This window comes from Pseudonaja textilis, chromosome 4 (genome assembly GCF_049901715.1).
Source record: "Pseudonaja textilis isolate UNSWEBS1 chromosome 4, rPseTex1.2, whole genome shotgun sequence".
Lineage (NCBI taxonomy): Eukaryota > Metazoa > Chordata > Lepidosauria > Squamata > Elapidae > Pseudonaja > Pseudonaja textilis.
Window position 1 is genome coordinate 59,134,062 of NC_141993.1, and position 24,145 is coordinate 59,158,206.

The 24,145-nt window shown below is 34.5% G+C and overlaps 1 protein-coding gene across 1 annotated transcript in view; it reads left to right on the forward strand.

Annotated features, from left to right (window-relative positions):
* Positions 1 to 5,707: 5,707 nt before the first annotated feature.
* CLSTN2 (calsyntenin 2) overlaps positions 5,708 to 24,145 on the forward strand; it is a 280,095-nt gene continuing 261,657 nt past the window's right edge. The window contains exon 1 of the mRNA XM_026701502.2: positions 5,708 to 5,888. Coding sequence (XP_026557287.2) covers positions 5,825 to 5,888 — 64 coding nt within the window. The 5' untranslated portion in view covers positions 5,708 to 5,824. The remainder of the gene's footprint in view (positions 5,889 to 24,145) is intronic.

Here is a 24,145-nt window from a genome sequence, read left to right on the forward strand (position 1 = left end):
AGATGCACTGAAGCTAGTATGCTAGGAAAGCTTACTGAGTACTGGAAAGACCAATCTGGCCTATAAGAAAAACCACATGAAGAATAGAAAAGAAACATAGTAATAAAAAATATTGAATGGCTTGTACATAAAAAGTATCAAGGAAAGCAGATAACAGAACCTGTCAATGGGTAAGAGCAAGAAAATTGAAATGGGGGAGCTGCACAAGACCAAACCTTAAGAACACATGCATACAAAGCCAGAATTGAGAGAACCGCAACAAACAACAAATGGCACTTCTGCAAAGAAGCTGAAGAAACAGTGGAAACCGCCTGGATATTGGACACTGTAGTACCTAGAGACAGTAAAAGAGGAAGAACTGGACAAAATACAAAATATAAAGACCTGCAAATAGAAATAGAATGACAGTGGCAAAAAAAAAGCAAGGATAGAAGCAATAGTAATGGGCACTTGGGTTCAATTCTAAAACATCTGGAGCACTACTTGAATATCATCAGCATTGACAAAATTACCATCAGTCAATTGCAAAAGCTTTATTTGGAACAGCTTAAATCCTGTGATGATATTATCGACACCCTAAATAGCATCTGTTTATCTCAGGTCCTTGGGAAGTACTTGATGTGTAGACAAAAATGGTAAATCCAGTGTATGACCAACCATAATAAAAATAGGATTCTCTGAAAAACAAGATGGACTTTCTATATCTGATTCTCCAAGCATAACAATGATAACATTCTCACTTTTTCTTCAAGAAACCGAGGAACTGTTTTCTATACAATTAATTTTTTTCATTAAACAAAATACTAGGTTTTGACTAACATAGTTACATTTTAACTTCATTGTGTTCAGGGATAATTTATGTCAAGAATAGGTGCCTATTCACCTATCATGGTACACCTAGTGAGAACCTCCACAGTCAATCCATACACCTTTGTCATTAGCACTGTCACATTATTATGGATGACTTGTCAACTGGAATCCATAATTAATATCTGGGCAAGTCTGGCAAGTCAATTGATACACAGCTGGAAGAGTGGAATGGATTCAAATAGAATGAAAATTCCTGGATTCTGCAAATGCTATTGCAAAGAAGGTCTGATATGGTCCGGTCCTCATACTGAAAATACATTTTTTAAAACAAAAAATCACTGTAGTGTGATCAGTATGAGCTGTATCCACTCACCCCCTTTTCACTGTATGTGGCACTGAGCTAACGGAAAACAAAGTATCTGTATATTTCTGAGTTTAGGATCCTGTTTTGATCATGGATGTTGATGACAAGTGAAGCCCCATTAAGTACTTTGCACAACATGGGGGAGGTGGATTTATCTGATTGGGGGAGTTTGTTTAGTTGCAAACATCACCATGTCTACTGAGTTAAATGAGATCCATCTGGATTAATGAGGAATTTTAGAATGTGACATGCTTATCTCACTCCCCATTATCATGATGATAGCATATTGTGCAAACAGAAACATTCTGTATCAAATTAATAGGTATCTGTGGAAATTTGGATATGCAGAGAAGACATGCTGTTGTATTTCTGGCTTTGGAGAAAGGCACACTTACTACAGCTGAATTGTTTGGCTTCAGATTGAGTTTTAGCCAGATGTGAGCGGAGCTTTTGTGGAAACAGCTGTCAACAAGCCATTATAGAAAATAAAAACTGCTGTTTAGTTCAATACTACCACTTAGATGCCAATGATTGTTCAGCAATCTGGAGATGAATGAGTTAACAAAGACTTCATAGTGGTCATGTCAGATATTTCTCAGTACAAGATGATGCTGAATGATACTCATGACAAAAGGCCAAATAGGCACAGCTGGAAATAGAAGACATACAGTAAAAATGAACTACATTGAGAGCTTTTTGTTTAGTCAGCAAATGTAAGAAGTAATTTATCATAAACACACAATATATACAACTCAGGATGGCAACTAGTTATCTCAGCAAGCTCTGAAAGATATGCTGCAATCTACAGAGTTTTTGAGGACATGAAGAAAGATGTTTTTATGCTACAGAACTCCTATGAAAGAGATGCTGTTATTTCAAAGGGATGAAATGGTAAATTGTAAAGATGTGGTACTGTGTTTGTTTTCATTAGTCTGTACTTTAGAGTAAATCAATGGAAGGGACTCTGAAGATTATGTAGTTCAATCACTTGCCCAATGGAGAAATCTTCCATCACAGCATCCCCACGTTTCACTGCTCCTTGCTCTCTCTCTCTCTTTCTCTCTCTCTCTCTCTCTTACACAAACACACACACACACACACACAAACACAGAGTCATGTCTTTCTCCAGTCTTCTCTTGAAGGCAAACATACTCAATGCCTTAAGAATTCCTCAGATTTTTGTTTATTAGGTCCCTTATCATGACTTTTCTTATCACTCCAGTTTTCAATTTCTTAAAATGCTGTTTTATCTTTTATCTTTTCTTTTTAGAAAAATACTTTTTTAAACTAATTTTTTTGTTTGAAAATTCCTAATAAAAATATCTTTGGTTTCAATTCAATTTTAACTTTTGTAATTTCTTCTAGCCATTTCTAATTTTCCACCAATTTTTTTTGCTTTGGGGAAGGTCCACCACACATGGTAGTAGGTTCCCTGCTCATAGCCACATTTTCAACAGCTTGCTGAATTATTGGGAAACATTTTTGCAAGTCTCGCTGGCGGTTAAGTGCAAACGATAAAACATTTTATATAAATTTTCCTTATAAGTTGCTGATAGAGTTAATTTAGGTCTTCCCAATCCAAATTAATATTATATCCAAAGTTTTTGGCCCAGGTTATTGTTTCCTTCAGTTTCTTCTTCCAATTTATACCTTAACAAATACTTGTACATTTTGGTAATCATTTTTCTCTCTGGCTCCTGTAAAATTTTATCCAATTCTTGTTGGTCCAAATATATACCATACTGCTCTATGTCTTTCCTATATCTAGTACCTGTAAGTATGGCCACCAACCTACTTGTATTCTTTGCGACACAAGCTCCTGCTTAGATTTTAATTTCTCTTGTTCATCTAGTAGTTCTTTATAGCTCACTGTCTTATTCAGATCTAAAACATTCAGGTACACCACAGCTTTCATGGTTGACATCCAGATTGAGATCTTTCTATAATGGTTTCATTTTAGTTTTTCCCAAATCCCTAGTAATGTATCTCTAATTTGATGTCTTTGAAAGTACGAATAAAATTTATTTTTCCCTTCCCATATGAATGCGGGCCAGCCAATCTGCAGGTCATGTGCTTCTAGTTAACATGCTTTCATTCTTTAGATTTACCCAATCTTTAATCCATGTTGTTATTGCGGCATGATAATAGAGTTCCCAATCTGGAAGTCTGAACCCTCCCTTGTCTTTACTATCTTGTAGGAGCTTTAGTTTTATCCGGGCCTTTTTTCCTTGCAAATAAACTTTTTAATTGCTTTGTTTAGTTCTTCAAAGAAGGTTTTGCCTAATTTTATTGGAATTGTTTGAAAGAGAAATAATACCTTAGGTAGAATTTTCATCTTAATAGTAGCAATTCTCCCTATTGGTGATATCTGAAGCTTCCCCCAATTTTCCAAATCTTTTTGTATTTGTTTTAGTAATTTTTTGTAATTATGTTTTTATCGATGAACATTTAGCTGTCAGCCACACCCCGAGCTATTTCCTTTTATTTTTTGATTATTTCTAATCTGTGTTAATAGTACCTCTGCTGCAATGATAAATAGTAGTGGCAATAGCGGGCACCCATCTTACTCCTTTTGATATATTAAGTTTCTCCGTTAGTTCGCTGTTCAAAATTATCTTCACTGTTTGAGTGATTTATATGGCTTTGATCATATCTAAAAAAAATTATCCAAAGTTCATTAGATGTAATTAAAAAATTCCAGTTCAAATTGTCAAAGGCTTTTTGTGCATCCATAAACATTAATACCAATTGTTTGTCTGGGTGTGCCTCATAATACTCTAATACATTCATTATCCATCTGGTGTTATTTCTTAGATGTCTCTGTGGTAGGAATCCATTTTGGTTGGGGTGGATATATTCATGCAAAATTTTCTTAACCTTCTCTGCGATTATTGTAACAAATATTTTGTAATCCACATTAAGTAATGAAATCAGTCTGTAGTTTTGTATCTATTGGTCATTGGTATTCTTTTTTAAAATATGGGTAATATAGGCTTCTGTCCATGAATTTGGGAGTTTTGCTTGTTCTAATGTTTCATTGTACAGATCCAACATTAGCTGTTCCAATGGTGTTTGAATTTCCTTATATAATTCTGCAGGGATCCCAACTGGTCCCGGTGATTTATTACATGTTTGTTTACTAATTGCCTCTTTCATTTCAGTCATTGTGATTTCAGCATTTAACATTTCCTTTGTGAGATCTTGGATTGTAGGTAAATTTTTCTCATTCAAATATTGTTTGATCCATCTTGAGTGTACAGTGCTGCAAAATATTTATTGACAATGGTTTATTTTTCTTCTGTCTTATCTTTTCTAAGTATGGTATTGTAAGTGCAGGACAAGATTCATCTTGATCTTTACAGTATAGTTCCTAAGATTGCATTTGTTTTTATAGCTATATAACATTGTTGACATGCTCAGCATGTGATCCAAGACATCCAAATCCTTTTTGATTTTTTGAATGTATTCTATACCCTTGCTCACCATCCTATACCCTTGCCCCTCAGATTTTTCCTAATTAGGAATAAGGACTTTTGTCCATGTTGAAATTGGGTGGTTTTGCTCAGTGTCCCAGCTTGTCAAAATTATCCTGAATCTTGATTGTCTTTTTATCATATGAATTTTGACAATCGTATTCTGTAATTTCGCACTGAAATGTTGAGCAGCTTGCAAACCCAGCCTTTTCCAAGAAGAAAATCCGTAATCTTCTAAAAGTGGGTTAATGCAAGAGACAACCAATAATGAGAAAATGCATTTTTCAGACCAAGGGCAGAGCTTTTCCTTTCTTTTCTCCAAGGCTAAACTCAAAACTATATATATGCTTGAAGCTAGGTTAGCTAACCTAGGGTTGACCAATGGTTTTACCAATTTCTGAAGAAAAAACCTGGGTCACTGGCTCTGGTTTCTTGACACCCCATAGCCCATTTTCTTTGGCTGGCCAAGAAGAATCTGGCACTCTCTAGTCTAGACTGAACGCTGCGCCCTCCAGAGGCGTAACTTCGGAAGCAAGAAGAATTTTCCATGGTCCTTATTTAGGCTTGGAAAGTGTCGGAGATTTCTAAAAGTACCAAACCTCCACTTTTTGCGTTGCTGCAGTACAGCGAAGATGTCCAAGCCACGAGTAAAAGCAGCGATGCTTACACTGCTTTTCTTTCTCAGCGTTTAGGAGACACAGCTTCAGAAATCCAATCGGCCTCCCTTTAGGCGGGCGCCTTCGGACAAGGACGCGTGCCTAAAGCGGACCCGCACAATTTCCGCGCGCTTCGAAAGGAAACAGACCGGCTGAGCTTCCTTCCAACGGAGCGTCTATTTCCCCTCCCGCCTCCCCTTCCTCATGAATATTCACGCCTCTCCTCCCAGTGACGTTGCAGCAGTCCCGCGGTGAAAGCTGGAGAGCTGCTCCGGTCCTGGCAGTACAGCCTGCGAATGACTGAGCAGCAGCGGCGGTAGCCGCAGTAGTAGCAGTAATCATAATAATTGCAGACGCCGCCACGGCTCTTCTGGCTCTTGGCTCTTTCCGCTGTCTCCAGCCTCGAACGGGTTAAGGGAGCGCATCTCCGAGCCGCTTCTGAAGGACGGCTGCTGTTGCTGCTGCAGAAATAGTCCCCCGAAAATAAGGCACGTTCTTGTTGCTCGGGGAGCGCGGAGAGGATGAAACAATGCCGAGAGTGGGCGCTGCTCTTTTTGGGGGTCGCCAGCCTCCTCGCAACCAAAGGTTGGTGAAGTTTTTTTTGTTTTTTTGTTTAAAGGGGAAACGCAGGGGAAGCTACGCAGGTGTAAGGGGCGCCGCCTCGTTTGCATTTGCGCGAGAGCCGCGGGGACAACTCTTCCAGTCACTAAAGGCGGCGACGCCGGGGGCGGGTGGTGGGGGGAGTTGTTATGTCTGCCTGCCTTGGGCGTTCTCGCTGCTGTATAATGTCGCACGGTCGTAGGGTTTTTAACCAGGCGAGCTAGTTTTGGGGGTCTCCCCCCCCAAAAAAAAAATTGTTTTGAAGGAGTCTTCTGCGCGCTCTTTGGAACTGGGAAAAAGATTTCTGGCTTTTCGTTCCTACTGTGGGCGATGGAGGAGCTTTTCAGGTCGGGGAGAGAAAAGGGGAAAAGGGACTTCTTCGACCTGCCTCAGTCCTGGAGGTTTTGGGAGCCCCTGAAAGTTTGAGGTGTCGTGAGGGAGGCGGGTGGAGTTTTAGAGGTGAATTAGGTGTGCGTGCTGCACTGCCGCGCTTGGGTCGCTATTTAGCGCCTGGGAAGATTAAGCATCTGGAAGGCGACTCATCTTCGAGCCCCATGCATCGAAGGATGCTTGCTTCTTGTTTCAACCGATGACTTGGCTTCCCGTGGTTGTGCATTTGCGTCCTGAGAAGATTGAAGACAACAATTAAACTAGGAGTAAAATGGTTGTTTGCCTTGTATACCGAATGCCGTATTGGCTGGATAATATTACAAGCCCTGTGGCTTTTTCCGAAAGGAAGACCTGAAGATTTTTACTTAAATATATAACTTGTTGCATAGGCGAAGTTTAAAATATTTCTTGGTGTTTGTTTAAATTTTCTAGCAAATAAATGCATTTATTTATTTGCAGGGATTGTTCAGCTTGGTACTTCATTGTTTCTAATTCACGGTAAAGCCCCTTGAGATATTTTGTGGAAGTTTTGATACCTCTTCCTTTTAAAAAAGCCATTTTTCCAAATGTATTGGATTGAGAAAAGAGTCCTAGTTTCTGCAGCATAAAGCTCTTTGGATAATCCCTAGATACTTCTTGTATTCCCTATATGATGAAATATGTATTCCCTTTATGATGATGACGCTATTCATAGATTTTATTTGGATGTTGTACATTAATGTTTTCTGCTTTTAATACTACCAAATTTGCTTTGGAGAATTACAAATCATCTTGAAGTCTGTGAACTGCTTTGATTCATAGCTGTTATTTGACAGCATTTTCTCTAGTTTTCTTGCATTTTTGCTATGAAGTACAGGTTGTCCTCAATTTACAACCACAATTGATCCTAAAATTTCTATGTTAAGTGAGATGGTTGTTAATGCTCCATTTTACAACCTTTCTTGCCAAAGTTTTAGCTGAATCACTGCAGTTAAGTTAGTAACCCGGTTTGTTAAATGAATCTGTTTTCCCCGTTGACTTTGCTTGTCAGAAGATCACAATAGGTGATCGCATGAACCTGAGATACTATAACCATCATAAATATGAATCAGTGGACAAGCGTCTGAATTTTGATCATGGGGACACTGCATGGTTGTGAGTGTAAAAAACTCTCAACTCATTTTTTTTCAGTGCCATTGTAACTTTGAACAGTCACTTAATGAACTGTTGCAAATCGAAGACTACCCGTAACTGCTGAGTTACATCAACTGTTCTGAGATAAACAAAAATAGAAAAAGCACAATTGATTTGAAGATATTTTCTTGTGTGAAATAAATTGTTGGGTTTTGAAAAACAAAGTTTATATGCATCTAGAGGTTACATTTGCAAAAAACTAAAAGTTTTGCAGACTAAAAAACCAAAATATTTAATATTAAAACAAATATTTCAGTCGGTCTTATTTACTATTAGTCAAACTTTATGTAATTTGTACGAAGTTTGAGCTGAGCATAAACAACGCTTGTGGTGGGGATATGTTGAAATATACTAATTACCAGGTATTTATTGCTCTTCATTAAAACAAATCCCATTCCATTGAGTTTCTGTGGCAAATTCTTGAGTTTAGTTTGTAGGCATTTGAAAAGTGTTACAACAATTTAACCCCTAGTACATCTGAATTGTATCAAGAATTCCAAATTCTGCTTTACCACAGGGGGGCTGCAGAGTGCAACTTCTGACTTCAACAATTTTACATTCAATATTTGATATAAAAAGGTTTTTTAGAAAAAAAAACCCTATAAAAATAGGAAATTCAATTAAGTTTTAAAATCCTTTTTGATATTGGTTATTTTAATACAAGGTTCTGCACTAGCATAATCTCTATCTTCTGTTGCTTTTGTTGTATTTGTATATAGTTGAAAAGTGAGTGATTTTGTATTAGGATGCATTATTTTACAAGGAAATGGTTTAATGTAAAAGAAGACATCATACATCCTTAGATGAACATCAAATAGGCATTATACTTCAGCTTCTTAGTAATTCTTCTGAAATAAGATCTATGAGTAGTGAGTTGCAGTGAACTAGAAAGCCTTAAAACTATAATCCCAAACTCCGTGGCTGTTTCACATTATTTAGAAAAGAAATAAAAGTGAAAGGAATGTCTTCAACATTCTGACAGTGAATTTCAGGAATTGCTGCACCAATATAAAATACCATGATAAGCACATATGATATGCCAAATCTGAGGCTACCTATTTTTTTAAAAATAAAACTGTATACATTGATAAAATAATGCTATTATACGCAAAGATTTATAATCAAGGTAGCAATTAAGTTGTAATATATCTACTTCAGTCACCTGGTTTTTCTTTAGATCTCATTAATCTTTTTGCCTTTTATTTTAATATAATATGTCCTTTAAGTTGAATATGTTTCATGTTCTGTAGTAGGACACTGCAGAGTTTTAGATTTGAAAGCTTAAATATGATATGGGACATGCATACAGCTATTGTTGGGAATGTGTTAAAGAAACTACTGATACATCTTTTCCTGGGTTTATGTGCTACATTGTGCAGCTGATGTTCAGTCCTGAAAAGAGATGCATTTGGTTTAATTTACTCCCATCAGATGTTATGCACATGCCTGTATGTGCTTCATATCACATTTTATCATTTGAATCTAATCTTTTCCTGTAATGTTAGAAATATAGGAAATGCCACTTAGGGGAATTAAGTTTAGTAGGTATCTTCGTTTTGAGAAAATCTACAGTATCAATGCTGCAAAACATCTACTGTAATTTTACTATTTATTTTAAAAGATTGTTCATAAGTTCTAATACATTGTAAATTAATATATAAATTTAAGATCTTGAGTAATGGGATAAATATTCCAATCAGTACAATACAATTAGCTAGAAGATGTCTGTGTTCTGCTCCTCCATTTTCTTATGTCCCATAATTTATATGCAAAACATTATTGACATTAGAATGACTGAAATGTGCAGTTGAGATTCTCTAAAATTATGATTGATGTTGCTAACAGTTACATTTGATGATAGTGAGAAATAGAATATTAAAATAATAACAGATATTGGTAGTGTAATCAATAATATATTTACAACATTAGTTAAGGAATATTTCAAATAATTTAATTAGGTTAATAGACACAATTGGTACCATCAATGAACAAAGTTTGCAAACAGTTTTATATAGTGTTCATTTAAAAAATAATAATCTTAAGAAAGCAATGCTTAACCAGTTTGGCTGGTTTGAGAGAGGATTTTTAACATGACTTATAAATCTAATGAATAATCTTGTTAATAAAGTATTCAGAAAGTGATTATAGTCCTTTATCTGGCTTCTTTTCTATTTTTTGTTACTTGGTATTGCACTGTAATCAAACAATACATTGTCTTATGCCAGTGTGATTGTAGTCCTTGACATAAAACCCCAATGAACAAAGTTTGCAAACAGTTTTATACAGTATTCATTAAAAAAAAAACTTAAGAAAGCAACGCTCGATGAGTTTGGCTCTTTTGTGAGGTGATTTTTAACATGATTTGTAAATCCATTGAATATCAGAACTGAACACTAAATAATCTTGCTAATATATAGGGAGCAATTATAGCTCTTTATGTCGCTTCCTCTCTATTTTTTGTTACTTGGTATTGCACTGTAATCAAACAATATATTATCTTATGCCACTGTAATTGTAGTCCTTGACATAGAACCACAACTGAGACCAGAATTTCTGTTGCTAAGCAAAGTATTAAATGAGTCATGCCTATTTTTACAACCTTTTTTTTTGTCCAGTTAAGTGAATCACTACAGTTGTTAAGTGAATGACATGAACAGTAAGTGAATCCAGTTTTGCCCATTAACTTTTCTTTCCGGAAGCTGGCTGGGGTAGAGCTCACAAATGGTGATCACATGATCCTGGGATGACACTGCAACTATTATAAACATATGCTGGTTGTCAAGTATCAAAATTTAAGTCAAGTGACTGCGGAGATGCTATGAGGACCAGTCACTTTTCCAGAAAAATTATGTTCCTTACCCTTGTGTTTTCTGCACATACTTTTTATATACAGTACAATAGATATGCCAGAGATGTGTGACCTTGTGATATGAATCCTGTTTTCTGTTTTGAATTATGGTGCAAGAAAAGCTTGTAAAAATCACTGAACAATGGAGAACAACCGATACAATGCTGAACTGATACTTTGTATTGTATTGATACAATGTGTCAGGCTCCAAGGTGCCTTAATTGTTGTTTATTATTTTAACTTGTGTTTGCCTTTACTGTTTATGCATACAATACACATACTCACTTCAACATTAATCATCCCATTTCAGGATGAAAATCTTTTAACTAAAAGTTACATTTCTGTTATCTATCATGCTGATCTAAAGGAGGTTAGTAGGCAGGTGTTTTTCAACTTCTTGGTCTAGTGCTGAGGAAGAATTGCTGGTTTACAAATCATCAGCCAGCTTCTGTGCCCAAGGGAGATTTATAACTCCTAATCCAGATTCTTAATCACTACAGCACTTGGTCATGTTTGTGTTGTGTGTGTATTTACTTAAGGTAATCATAGTGCGATCCTCATAAAATACTTAATAAAATAAGCTTTAGTAACAAACTTGATTGACTATTTATTTTTCTGGTAAAACTGTAAAACATGATGCAGTTCAAAATTGTGCATTTTTAAAACAGTAACTTTAGTATTGAAACAAAGGTAATTTAATCTAGGTATATTTCCCTTAGCAAAATATTGACTTGAGGTTATGTTATTGTAGATCAGAAGATTAGATTAGAGATCAATCTCTGGATTTTTTAATTAATTGCTGGTTCATAATGAAATCAACATTATATAGAGAACTAAATGCATTAGACTACTATTTTAGCCCAGTCTAACATTGTAAGAATACTGATGAACTAGAAGGGGATAGAAAGGGGAAGAGGAGAACTGTGTAATTTTGGGAATATGGACATTCTAGTTGAGACCCCTCCCTTAGACACTGCAGCTATTCATTCTCTTTCCACAGACTTTTAGACAGAACTTTATTTTTACATCACATTGGTTTGGAAGATTTTTGTAGCAATTCAGCCTGGATCCACCTAAAAAGACCCTTGAAATGGATCAGATAGTTACAGCAAACAAACTTTAATGCTTACCTGAACTCAATTTCATTTATAAAATATGTTAAAAGTGCTGCTCAGTTGAGTATTAGCATCTCATAAATTTTGGCTGTTCAAGAATGCTGAGTAAAATCATTTGGATGAAAGACTATTTCGGACAACCAGCGCTGCTTTACATTTAAGCAGATATGACATAATCAAAAACATCCTATAATAGTGATTTTAACAATGTATATCTGTAAAAATTAATTTTCAGTATATAACTTAATGCATATTTTAATATGCTCTAAGTTTAGCTTTTTCTCCTATTTATGTTAATTTCTGCCTTGGGAGTCAGTTGTCATGCTTATCACTTGTCTTTTTTTTCCCTGGTTGCTGAAAAAGGAAGGATCAACTCCGGATTCTGCAATGCTTCTTAAAAATCATCACTATAATGAGGTTCTCTCTTAAGGACAAAAAACAAAAATACTTTTAATTTAGGGAGATGGAAAATTGGGAAAAAAGGTTTTATTTGTACTTGGAACTTCCTGTTGGAGCATTCAAATGTACCCAGGAGGCAACATTTAAAATGTTTCAGGTTTTCCAACAATGGGAATTTGAAAAAGCCTCTTGGTCCCTTGATTTTGTTATTATATTGATTCAAAAATAAAATGGGATGATAGTCCATACTGACTGATCATTAACATCCAGCCTTCAGAAAGGTTTGCCAGGGAATCGTTTCCAAAACACAACAAATAACATAATAGGAAAAATACACATATCTGATTGACTGAAGGTTCTTAATACATCATACTTTCATTTATTAATCAAAGAATTCTTAATATTTCATAGTTTTGCACTGTCCTAAAAAATCTTAATACTCCAGAAATTTCAACTTAAATTGTATAAATGAAACATAATATACACAAGGAAACCTTTATATTAAAACCATTTGATTTTAATGTTACCAATAATTTTAAATTCTTTCTTATGAAAATCTTAGGTACTAGATTATGTCAGTGTTCTTATATCCATAATTGTTCTCTCAGTCTCTTACTATATACTTAAATGTGTTACCCACTGTTCTCACCTAAATCCAGACAATGGCAACAAGGATAAATTTGTGTCTGAAATTTTATTGGATAATATATCTTTCAGATTTCAGCGGCCTCAGTTCAAAACACACAAACACAAAACAAAAAGATATGCCCTATTTTGTCCTGAGCTTCAGAAAATGTAAAATTGTTTTGAGCATAGGGTATACACAAAATTGTTATTTCAGTCTCTGTATTTGCATGCTGTATAGTGACTGAAATAAGTTTTGTTAAGAAATACAAATGGTGTAACAGTTTGTAACAGTATGTCAGCAAGTATAAAATACAGTATAAAATAGACCCTTTACACTGGATAATTTTGTGTTTTAAAAAGGTAATATACGGAATGGCCATTGCAATTATTTCTTTAGTTAATCATACATTGTAAGCAAACTTTTTGAAACTTAGAAAATACAGAGCAAAGTTTGTGCCTGCAGAATTGTATAGAGAACATCCATGGTTTCAAGAGATAGATAGGTAGAACAAGTTAAGATAGCTTGCTGAAAAGGTTGATTTATTGTCCTTTTCAGAAATACTGCTGGAGTTAAATATAGGGTAGAAGCCAGTGCTATTTATGGGACAGCTGAATAGCATCTTATTTAGAGATGAGTTTTAAACAAGACATGGTTAAGATATCTGTAGCAACTGAATTTGAATGGCAACATACCATTCTAATTCTTCCAAAAAGGAAGTAAATTTGTTAATATCATCTAATGCATTACTGCGAATCAACATATAAAAATTCTGCAGTATGACAAATGATGCACTATTTATGGAGATCTGTATTATTTAAATGGTTCATAAAACTAATGAAGACAAGAACAAGACTTTAGTACGGAAATAACTATGTAGATCTTGATTTTCTTTCTTCTAGGCATATAATATAGTCAACATGAGAAAACTTGTGAATTAATTCCACTTTAATCTGGTAAAAACATTTTTCCTACCTCCAGTCTTGTCCTACCCTCATTGTTTGTTTGTTTGTTTGTTTGTTTGTGTGTGTGTGTGTGTGTGTGTGAGAGAGAGAGAGAGAGAGAGATCTTACCCCATCTTTTTACACATCATTTGAATTAGAATTGTTTTTTCGGTTTAAACTCAACAGGTGTCTGGCTGTTTATGCATACATATATCTAAATTTTTAGAAACCTCATTAGAGAGCAGATGCTCTTAGCTCTACTGCTTTTAGATAAATGACCTTTGCCTGGAAAACTATTTACAGACTTTGGGGATGGGTTGGGGTGACAGAATGAAGATCATGGCTTCTGTTGGATATGGTAATCTAAATCCATCCCTGGATCAGATTTATAAATACTTCTGATTTGTGACTGGAAATCATCTGTAACAAATATAACTTGAGTCCTATACAGCAGTCATTTTATATATATACAATATTTGCAAGGAATTTAGAATGTCTGCATTTCTATTGTATTTGTACATTTGGAGTTTAAGCATAGTTCAAGTTTTTATTTTTAAATATATCCTGTTGAAGTAAACCAGCATATAAGCATCAGGAAATAAATAGTAGCAGTTATCGTTAAAAAATATTTAATAATTTATATTTTTGTTACTCATATGAAAACAGTGTTTGGATTTTTATTCAGTTTAGTAACAATAAAGATAACTAATAGAACTGTACCCCGAATGCTACATAAAATAGTTGGCAGCAGCAAATAGAAGTGCAGTGATAGGATCTTTTAAAAAATACTTTTCTCCTAATGAATAATTGCTATGTTCAATACACTTTTTTAAAAAAGCAAACAAAAACACATGTTTATAAGATATTTGATAACCCTAATAGTTAGCTTAGGTTATAATTGGCAAAGTTTATTATATGAAATAATCCTAGTATTAGTCCATTTTGTTCACTTTTCATTGTTTTTAGAAGGCATTGAAGAGTCTTTTACTGTGTTTTGCTCAATACTTTAATGTACAATCCACCCAAGATTGCATTGTAATGAAGGGAATGTTATGATCAGCTCTCTTGCTAATGGAGGAGCTATGTCTGTGATATATAAAACCAAGAATCCCTATCTTTGTGCTATTACTAATGTAGCCATCTTAAGAACAAGTTGGTGCACATGCAAAGAACACCTAGTATTTTAAATTAGCACAGTCCTTGACTTACAACCACAATTGAGCCAAAATTTCAATTGCTAGGCAAGACAGTTACATGATTTTTGCCTCATTTCATGATCTTTCTTGCCACAGTTGTTAAATGAATAATTCCAGTTGTTAAGTTGGTAGCACGGTTCTTAAGTGGATTTGCCTCCCCCATTGACTTTGCTTGTCAGAAGGTTACAAAAGGTGGTCACATGACCCCAGGACATTGAAACGGTCAAAAAAACATGCAAGTTGCCAAGCATCTGAAATTTGATCACATGATCACAGAGATGCTGCAGTGGTTATGAGAGTGAAAAATGATCATAAGTCCTTTTTTTTTTTAGTTCTGTTGTAATTCAATAAATGAATGGTTGTCTGCCTATGGTTGCCTGACAGACAGATAGATCATACATACCATTGAGTCCCATAACCAACAATTAACATATGGTATGGATAAGTTAGATTTAACTTTATTGTATTTAAACATTACCGAGAGCTGTAAAATTTTAAATTAGCATAATGATGCATTATTATTACATTGATGATATATATTAAGGCAAATTAAAAAACAGAATTTAAATATGAACATGGTTAACGAATGCAGCACTGGAATCCATATGTTTGTTTATGATCATCCTGATTGGTATCAGTAAATTATAACATTTAGTAGTATCCCTCTACTAAAAATTCGATATTTGGATATATCATTAATTTGACCTCGCTTATAGACAAGAAAACAGTAAATTTTTGACTGAATATAAATCAGTATTTGATGAAATTCTCTGCAGGATTTCATGTCAATTAGGTAATGTATCTAGAATTCATAGAAACTGATGAAATCTTAGTTTGACAGACAGAAGAATGCTGTGCTGGCTCTTGAAATACAAAAGTAACATTCAAGATGCTTTTAACACTGATGCAGAAAGATTTAAATATCAGTATGGACACACTGACAGTTTCTAAATAATAAACTACAATGTATGCAGTAGAGAACAGTGAGCCATAATTATTTCACTGTTAAAAAATTAATACACAACCAGAATTGTATGTATTAATGCTGATATTTCTGTGGTACATATGATTGTAGCCTTAAATTAAGCAACATCATCGTGTGTGTGTGTGTGTGTGTGTGTGTGTGTGTGTGTGTGTTTTTAGAAAGATTCTGATTTAGATTAAGGGCTAAGAACTATGTTACTCATTTAGAGAAAGCATGTGCAGGCCAAACATGATCAGGAACTCCATGGATGGGAAAGGCTTCCTTTCAAGCTGCTTGGCATGCAAGCATTTATATTCATTTTAAAGATTTTTTTCTTTAAAAACGGGAATGGGAAACCTTGACTGGAGCCACGAAGAAATGATATATACTAGTAAGAGAATGATTCAGCACTTGAATTTCTGAGTCTGGAAGAAGAATGCATTATAAGATTTGCCAGTAAATAATAGTTATATCCCGCTGTCTAATGATACAAGGAAGCAATTTTAGCATTTGACATTTAACAGACATATTTTTTATATTTCTAATTAAAGTACAGTATCACAAGCAATCCTGCAACTGTTCTGTGTTGTGGGTGAAATAAATGAAACAAGGCACAGAATTCTGAAGTGGAGGAATTAATACATTATGTGTGGTAGAGAAAATATGACTGCATTTTAACAGTTACCCTCTTTGGAATAATAGTGCCATAGGTAAATGAGAATGGAATATGTAAGAAGCCTGCTAGAGCAGATACCATATGGCATCAGCATGAAGGACTTCTTGGGGAGAAAAATTTGTAATGCATGGAAAGCAAGCAAGCATATTTAATCTTAACAACTTTCCAATTAATTGCGAATAATATTTTATTCAATATTATCTCATGACTTTAATCTTGAGCAAGCTTAATTTGATTTGTTCAGCCTAATATACTGAAGAGTCTGGAGAAGCTGTAACTGGAATCATACTTTTTAATTGCTAAAAGGTAGTGAATGAAAGCTGTATTGGGGGCATATGGCTATTGTTTTCTTCTTCGGACTCCTGCAAATAAGGAATTGATCTTGAATTTTGCAAACAAACACCTATTAGAATAGTATGAAGCAATTATATAAATTTTATATAGAATATGTTCTATTTAGCATCCATAAATATTCATATGGCTCACTTCATAATGATGAATATGTGGCCTGTTGACTAGGTATTTGTAGGAGGCATCCGTATGTTATTCCCCTCTTACTGAACTTCATTTTGGCTTCCAGAGGCACCGTGGGCCGGTCCTTTGCTATTTCCAGGCCAACCCTGCAGGCCAGATTTAAGCGCCCAGCGGGCCTGATCCAGTCTGCGGGCCTTGATTTTGACACCGCTGTTCTAGGTGATCCAAAAGACCAATGCGCTATACTGCCCTGTTATTAAAATAGTGATATTTAAAACACATTTGTTATTGAAACTACTGTAACTGTAATTTTTGTTTGCTATACCAATTTAGGTCACCTTAATTTTACTTTGATTCTGCAGCTGTTACTTTTGGCCTTATCCCTTTGTTTATGAGCTCTGGAGGACTACATACTTATTATATTTTTTTCATGTGCTGCTGCTTTAGGAAAGTCTAAAAGAAGACATTTGTATGGACCATTTTTAGTAGTGATGGTGCTCCTGTAGTAATAACTGGTCTGCAAATCTATAAAGAAAAGGGATAGCATTCAGACTTGTCAGTTATGCATGTCCCCTGCAGAGGTGGTATTCAGTAGGTTCTGACCAGTTCTGGAGAACCGGTAGTGGAAATTTTGAGTAGTTCGGAGATCTGGCAAATACCACCTCTGACTGGCCCCACCCCCATCTATTCTGTGCCTCTTGAGTCCGAGATGATTGGCTGGGTCTTCTTTTGTTACCCTGCATAGGAGACTGGAGCTGGAAAGCAGGTTAGTGGGATGGGGAGGGAATGAGATTTTGCAGTATCCTTCCCCTGCCATGCTAACTAAGCCACGCCCACCAAGCCATACCATGCCCACCAAGCCATGCCCACAGAACCAGTAGTATAAATTTTTGAATCCCACCACTGGTCCTCTGCTACATTGCCTGTGTAGCTTCTCAATTTATTTCCTTTCTCCTCTTAGAATTTTGATAAAGTCTTCATATATAAACCTCACACATATCACTACTAGTAATCTCTTTGTTTGATACCTTACATAATAGAAGCATTTTGGTATATTAGTTTCTCAAATGACATGTTTTATATGTAACTTTTGCAAATAAGCTTTGTATGAAGTCTATGAAACCTGGCATAAACACAATGGCTGTTTTCTGCTATGTTTGGTGCTAAAAACTGATGAAATTATTTTGTATAATGAAATCATCTGTTGTAAGGGTTCTTTATGTTCCTCATTTGTAGGCAGTGAGATTTTTCAGGAAACTCCTCAGGCTCTCTTACAAGGGAATTATGCTATAGCTTGCTAATTTTTTGTCTACACATTGGCGACATGCTCAAAAGAACTTTAATTATTTAGTGACAGTTTCCTTTTATATAATCACTATTGACTTTCCTCAGCAAAGATTTTGTTTGCTCTCATTCTCTTTTCAAAGTTATGTCTATAAATTCTTTTTCTTCATTGTTTTTTTGAGCAGTCATTTAGGATCAGCAAATTATTTCTGCTGAGATGGACATTGTGTTTCATGCAAAATAAAAGCAGGCACAGCAGATCATGCTTACAGAGAACTTGTTTGTAATCTAATGTATTTAGATATTATATCTATTAAAGTTATGTGGCATGCTTACAGAAATCATATTAGAAAAGGTAGTTTTTAACATGATTTGCTTTCAAGGAATAAACATTATGAAAAATAATTCATATTCAGATATAAAACTTTGATTTATCGAAAGGAATTTCGTCTCAACCTTGTCTTCTTTAAAAGGTTACATTGCAATCCAGATATTTTATCCTTTTGGTGGGGGGTGGGTGGCGGGAAAAGCGGACGCCAGAGCAAGTGGCCACCTGGGCGTGGTTGCGCTGGCGCGGGGGGGGGGGGGGGGGGGGGGGGGGGGGTCGACGCTAGCGCCTCCAGGCTTCGTGGAAGGGCAACTCCTCTTTCAGTTTCATAACTTTAAAAGAGCAATGCTTTTAAAAATTAAATAAAAGATATTTCACATTTGCAGCATATTGTATTGTTTTCAAGTACTAAAGATACTGAATGAATTTTTTATACGGACAGTATGATAACTTATACTTAATTAAAGTAGTTGATATGCTTAGCCTAATTAATGTAATCACATGACTTGTAGTTCAAATAATCTGGTTTTGACACTGCGGGGAAATTCAGTTATGGTATTTTTCTTATGCTAGCATTGTTCTGGTGCTATAATCTCATTTTACCACATTTCATTGATCCCATTGCTTGCTTGATACATCATCAAATACATCATCAAAGATTGTCTGGACATTGCAATGGATCATAAAGTAAAGAAACTGCTGCTGTGGTTTCACAGATTTTATCCCTATTCTTTGTCTTGAGTTGCTCCTACTCCTTTTTTTAAACTAACGAAATGGCTTTACATATAGTAACTAAACTATTGTATTACATGCTTGTATTTGGCTTAGAATAGAGTTTTAATCTGTCTGTAGGTTAGATTGATTTTTTAAATCAAATTACAGTACAAAGCCTCAAAGAAGAAAGTCAGATTTCTTTATCCTGTAGGTGACTTTCCATTAAATATAAACTATAAAAAGTTTCAGAATGGACTGAATTGTAAAATGAAAACATTTGCAAGAATATAAAATCAGGTAATCACGGTCTTGTGAAAGAGTGTCGAAGCAGGTGCCAATCTTATTTCTGCAGGCATGATGTTCTACAAGGACAGGCCACCACAGAGAAGGTCCTTCTTCTTGTACTAGTTATACTTCCTTAGAAAAGAGGACCTTGCCTACCCTTTAGGACTGTTCCTTGGTTCTTAGTGTGGTAATACATATCCATATATCCTTCTTAGCAACTCCATATTTTCTAACTTCCTGCTCTTCACGATGCTTGTACATTAACCCTAAATATATCCTGATTTTCTTCTTGCTTTCAGTCTCAGATTTAAGCACATTCACAGCATATGTTTAATGCCACATTAGAATGTCTTTCATGAATTTTCCCTAGGACTATCATTATGGAAGAAAACACTCTACTACCACCTCTTATCTCCCAACTGGCCACTGTAATTTACTTGATTGAATTTATTTGGGATGATACATTGGATTTAGAAGTGGGATGATCCAGGTTTAGTATAGCAGGTTACCTTCACTATAGCAGGTTACTGGCTGACTTTAGTCCAGTTATTTTTTCTCAGCCCAGCCTATCTCACAAGTAGGAAGATAGAGCACCTCAAGCTCCTGACTGTAAGAAATAAATCAAATGAATAAAAGCAATACTGAGACACACTAGTTTAATGTAGAATTTCTGTTGACTTATTGGTGCTGTCAGAGCTTCCATTGAGTCAAGTTCGACTCCTTATGGCTGCATGAACATATCCATGTTTTTTTCTTAGTAATAATATGGAAATGGTTTTGTAATTGCCTTCTTTTGTATTTTTGTTTTCTTTATCTTTACTTTCTAGTTTAGCCTACAGCCCTGGATCTTTGTCTCCTATCCAAGCACTAAGTACATACTTTATCTTTTTGAGATCAGGTTGATTAGATTCTGCCACCTGCTATGACAATGGTTTAGTGCTAGATAGCTAATCTATTACAATAAACACAGGGCTGCATGAATAGATTCATAGTGTGAATCCTGCAGGTTTTATGAATTTCAATAGAAAAACAAGATAGGAAAGATTTTGGTTAGTATACAGGCCACATATATTAAAAGAAAGTAGTTTTTAGTACTGTTTCTATCTTTCATGTTTCTAGAGCACTATTATCACATTCATTTTTATAGTAAATTTTGGATATAATTTGGGATATTACCATTATTCTTCCATTATATCATTGATAAATTCTAATAATTTTTTTACTGGTTTGCCTAATGCTGTACGTATATCATGTATCAAAAAGATTAATAATTTTGAATTCATAAAGTATTACTCATTGTTTAGTAATGCCTGACAAAGGTTATAAATTTATAATGCACTTCACAATTGCTTAAAACTACACATGTGCTTTAGTCTATCTGTTCTCTCTTTTAGATTCTATCCAGTTATGGTTTTTCTCATTCTTTAAATATTCCTTTCTTATTTTAGATTTTTCACGCAATTAATTCAGGGAAAAAAAAAACAATAGTAACTTGCAGGCATGGTCTAATAAAATGAATTTTGAATGACGATTTCAGCTTAACCTTTGTACAGAAATGTGTTAATTTAAAGTAGGCAAGAGTTACAATCTTTTTATGCTAAAACTCACAAATATCCTTTGAATAAGATATTGGGGGCCACATTCCAAAAAAATGAATGGGGTCAGAATATCAACCAGTGCTTTATAAATGATGCCACACATATTTTTTGCAGCTACTAAAACTTGAAACTTGTTTCAAGAAGTAGATATACTTTAAGGTGTTGACTTTGCTGCCTGGATCATTTAAAATTCTTTAATTACAGTATCATTTGTATGGTATCCTTATATGGATTTCAGAGCAATCTTTCAAGTCGATGGAAGACAATTGATCCTCCCTTGACAATTTGGTGGAATAATGAGAATTTAGTAATGTTCAATATCTTACCTCTACATAAAAATGCTTTACTTATGAATATTTTTAAGGCAGATGAGGAAAGTTCATATTGTGGTGAGATTGCTTATGTTAAGTGCTAGTATTGAAAATCACATGTTTTTAAGTTATAAAATCATTAATATCTTGGTTTGTAAGATTTTTTGGGGATGCTAAATAACTATTGAATCACTGTGTATTTGATCCATTATTGCCTTCTAAAATATAGTCCCACTGCAAGGTACTCCTTCAGAAAAGACTAAACCTTTAAATCTGAGCTGTAAAAATTCAAAAGACCACTAGATAGGGGAAATGAAATACAGGTAACTTGTAATTGCTGTCTAGTTGTTTCCTGGATTTTTGCAGCCAGAGATGGAATACCAAAAGAATCATAAATGTGTCTGCATCTCCCATTAGCATCCTTTCTATGTAGTATAGCCAAATCAGTATAGACAGATTTGGATTCAGTGCTTGAATCTAATTTGAGATTTATTGAAAGAAATTTACAGTTTTCAACATGATAGAATTACATTTGAAATTGAGTTCTGTATTAACATTGAACATCTTATTACTAAAATGTATAAAGTCCTGAGATTTAAAACAGAAGTTAAACAATTTGAAGATTTTTTGATGATAAAACTTGGGGATATAATATGCAAATGGAGCAATGGGAAAACATTTGGGGTTAAAATTCTTACTATGTTATAATCTTAAAGTGAATTTTTATAATATTATTTATAGAAGATATCACCAGAAAGACCACAAAAATGTTTAAACAAACTTCAAATATGTGTTGAAAATGGATTGATGGATAACATTTTGGAAAATTAGCATGGTATTGTGTTTTTAGCTATGTTAACAGCAGTGATGTTCTTATATGTTCAGTGGTGTATAGATGCATTAATGTCTACAATGGAAGGCTAATTACTAAAATTGACAGAATAGGATGAAATGATGAAACTGACAGCACTAATTAGAGAAAATAATTATTGATTAACATTGATTAACTAATATCTTTTAATAAAATTTTGGCATGAAGCACCCAGAAAAATGAATGTATGATATATGGATTTGTTTTTTAGTAATATTAATTGATTATCCTCCATCAATTAATATTCCAGTGCTAAAACACTTATTCCTTATATTATGTATTTGTCTTACTAGTTCATCCTTCAGTTTATTTAACTCCTTCTGCAAAACTTATCAGTCAGGGCAAGACCATTCCAATGCATACAGCTGGAAATCGAATAGGTAGCCATGAATTTAGTTTCTGCAAGTTTCTCAAAACTTATCAGTCAGGGCAAGACCATTCCAATGCATACAGCTGGAAATCGAATAGGTAGCCATGAATTTAGTGTTTTTTGGCTGAATCATCAAAATAAGTTCTAAATCTTTGCATGAAGTTCTGATAATTATCTGGCAATATATCATTGTCCTCAATAAGTGCATAGTGGTGCATTTCCTTTCAGCAGATAAAGCACAAAGTCAGTCTTGGTTTGATCTAAGGGAAATGTCTGCTGTCAGCCCCTCACCCCATCTCAACTTCTCTGAGAGACTTCCAAGAGAAAGGACAATTTTCCCAGAGAAAGGACAGTACAGCAATTTTTGCAGTTGCTCATAGTTGTTATAATCCTATTCTTATGTTAGCTGCATCGTAGCATAGTGCAGGGTCCCTTGTATCCATCTGAGGTTGGTGCTGTCATTGTGTATCAGAAATTTGTTCTATAGAAAAGTGATTACTTTGAATGTCTGTCACCATATTCAAAATTTAGCAATCAAGGTCCAATGATTTCTTATGAGAAAATATAAATGACTTTAAGGTAGGCAAATTTATAGAAAAGTTCCAGGAATGTTGTTTATTCTTATAGGTTAGCAGTTGAACAAAATGTTAAAAAACTGCAAGAGTTGACTATCTCATCTAATACCAAAGAAAACGAAGGTAGGATTTTATTGAGTGTCTCTCACTTTGTTCAGCACTCTATAATTTCTTCTGCAAGTTCCCTGTTAATGGTTCACTCATTATTTTCTGAATATTGGTTTTGTATTCCTTCACAGATAATAATTTAGCCTTTTTTACCTAGGTGTTCCCAAGATCTCCAAGACTGAATCATACAAAATTTCTAGTTCCTTGCTATATATCTACATGGCATCACATTGAACAATCAGCCTTCATTGATTTGATGTCATTCTTTCAGACATTTGTTTTCTTTCCTGTTTAGAATTAGGGTTAGGATATAGCATCAATGAAAAATGCTTTATTCACTTATAGCATTAAGCCAAATTGTTTTGGCTGCATTGCTATGTGACTTGAACATCAGAATAAACAAAAAATAAACAAATTTTATAGCAGTTTATACATAAAAAGACATGGTTAACACAAACTAGAATTTGTGAATTTTATTTTCTGGAACTATTCAAACATTAAGATAAGACACAATTAAGCAAAATTAATAATGGCTTTCCATTCTGTTTTGGAATTCTGTCTTTTCACTAAGTTATGAATAAATGAGCAATATAAGCAGGAACTGCTTTTTAGAAGTTACAAAAATAATTTTAAGGGATTCTAAGGGATTTAGTTTATAGTTCATTCTGGTGGATGAACACCTTGTTTGCAAAGAAGTTGAAGTAAATGTCAACCAAGTGATGTCCAAAGATTCATTTTTTTCATTAAAAGATCAACAATGTATTGAAAGTGATGTATTTTATATTAATTGATAATAGATTCAAATGCTCTAATATTTTAAAAAATACATTGAGATTTTTAAACATATATTAACATCATTTAACAGTTCATTTAAATGATAAATGAAAAGATGACCTAAATGCTAACATTTCAACAATTTAATGGAACAGTGAACATTAATCAAATGTCAATGACTTGTTCTGACAGTTCATTTCTCTGGTTTTATCTAACTAGA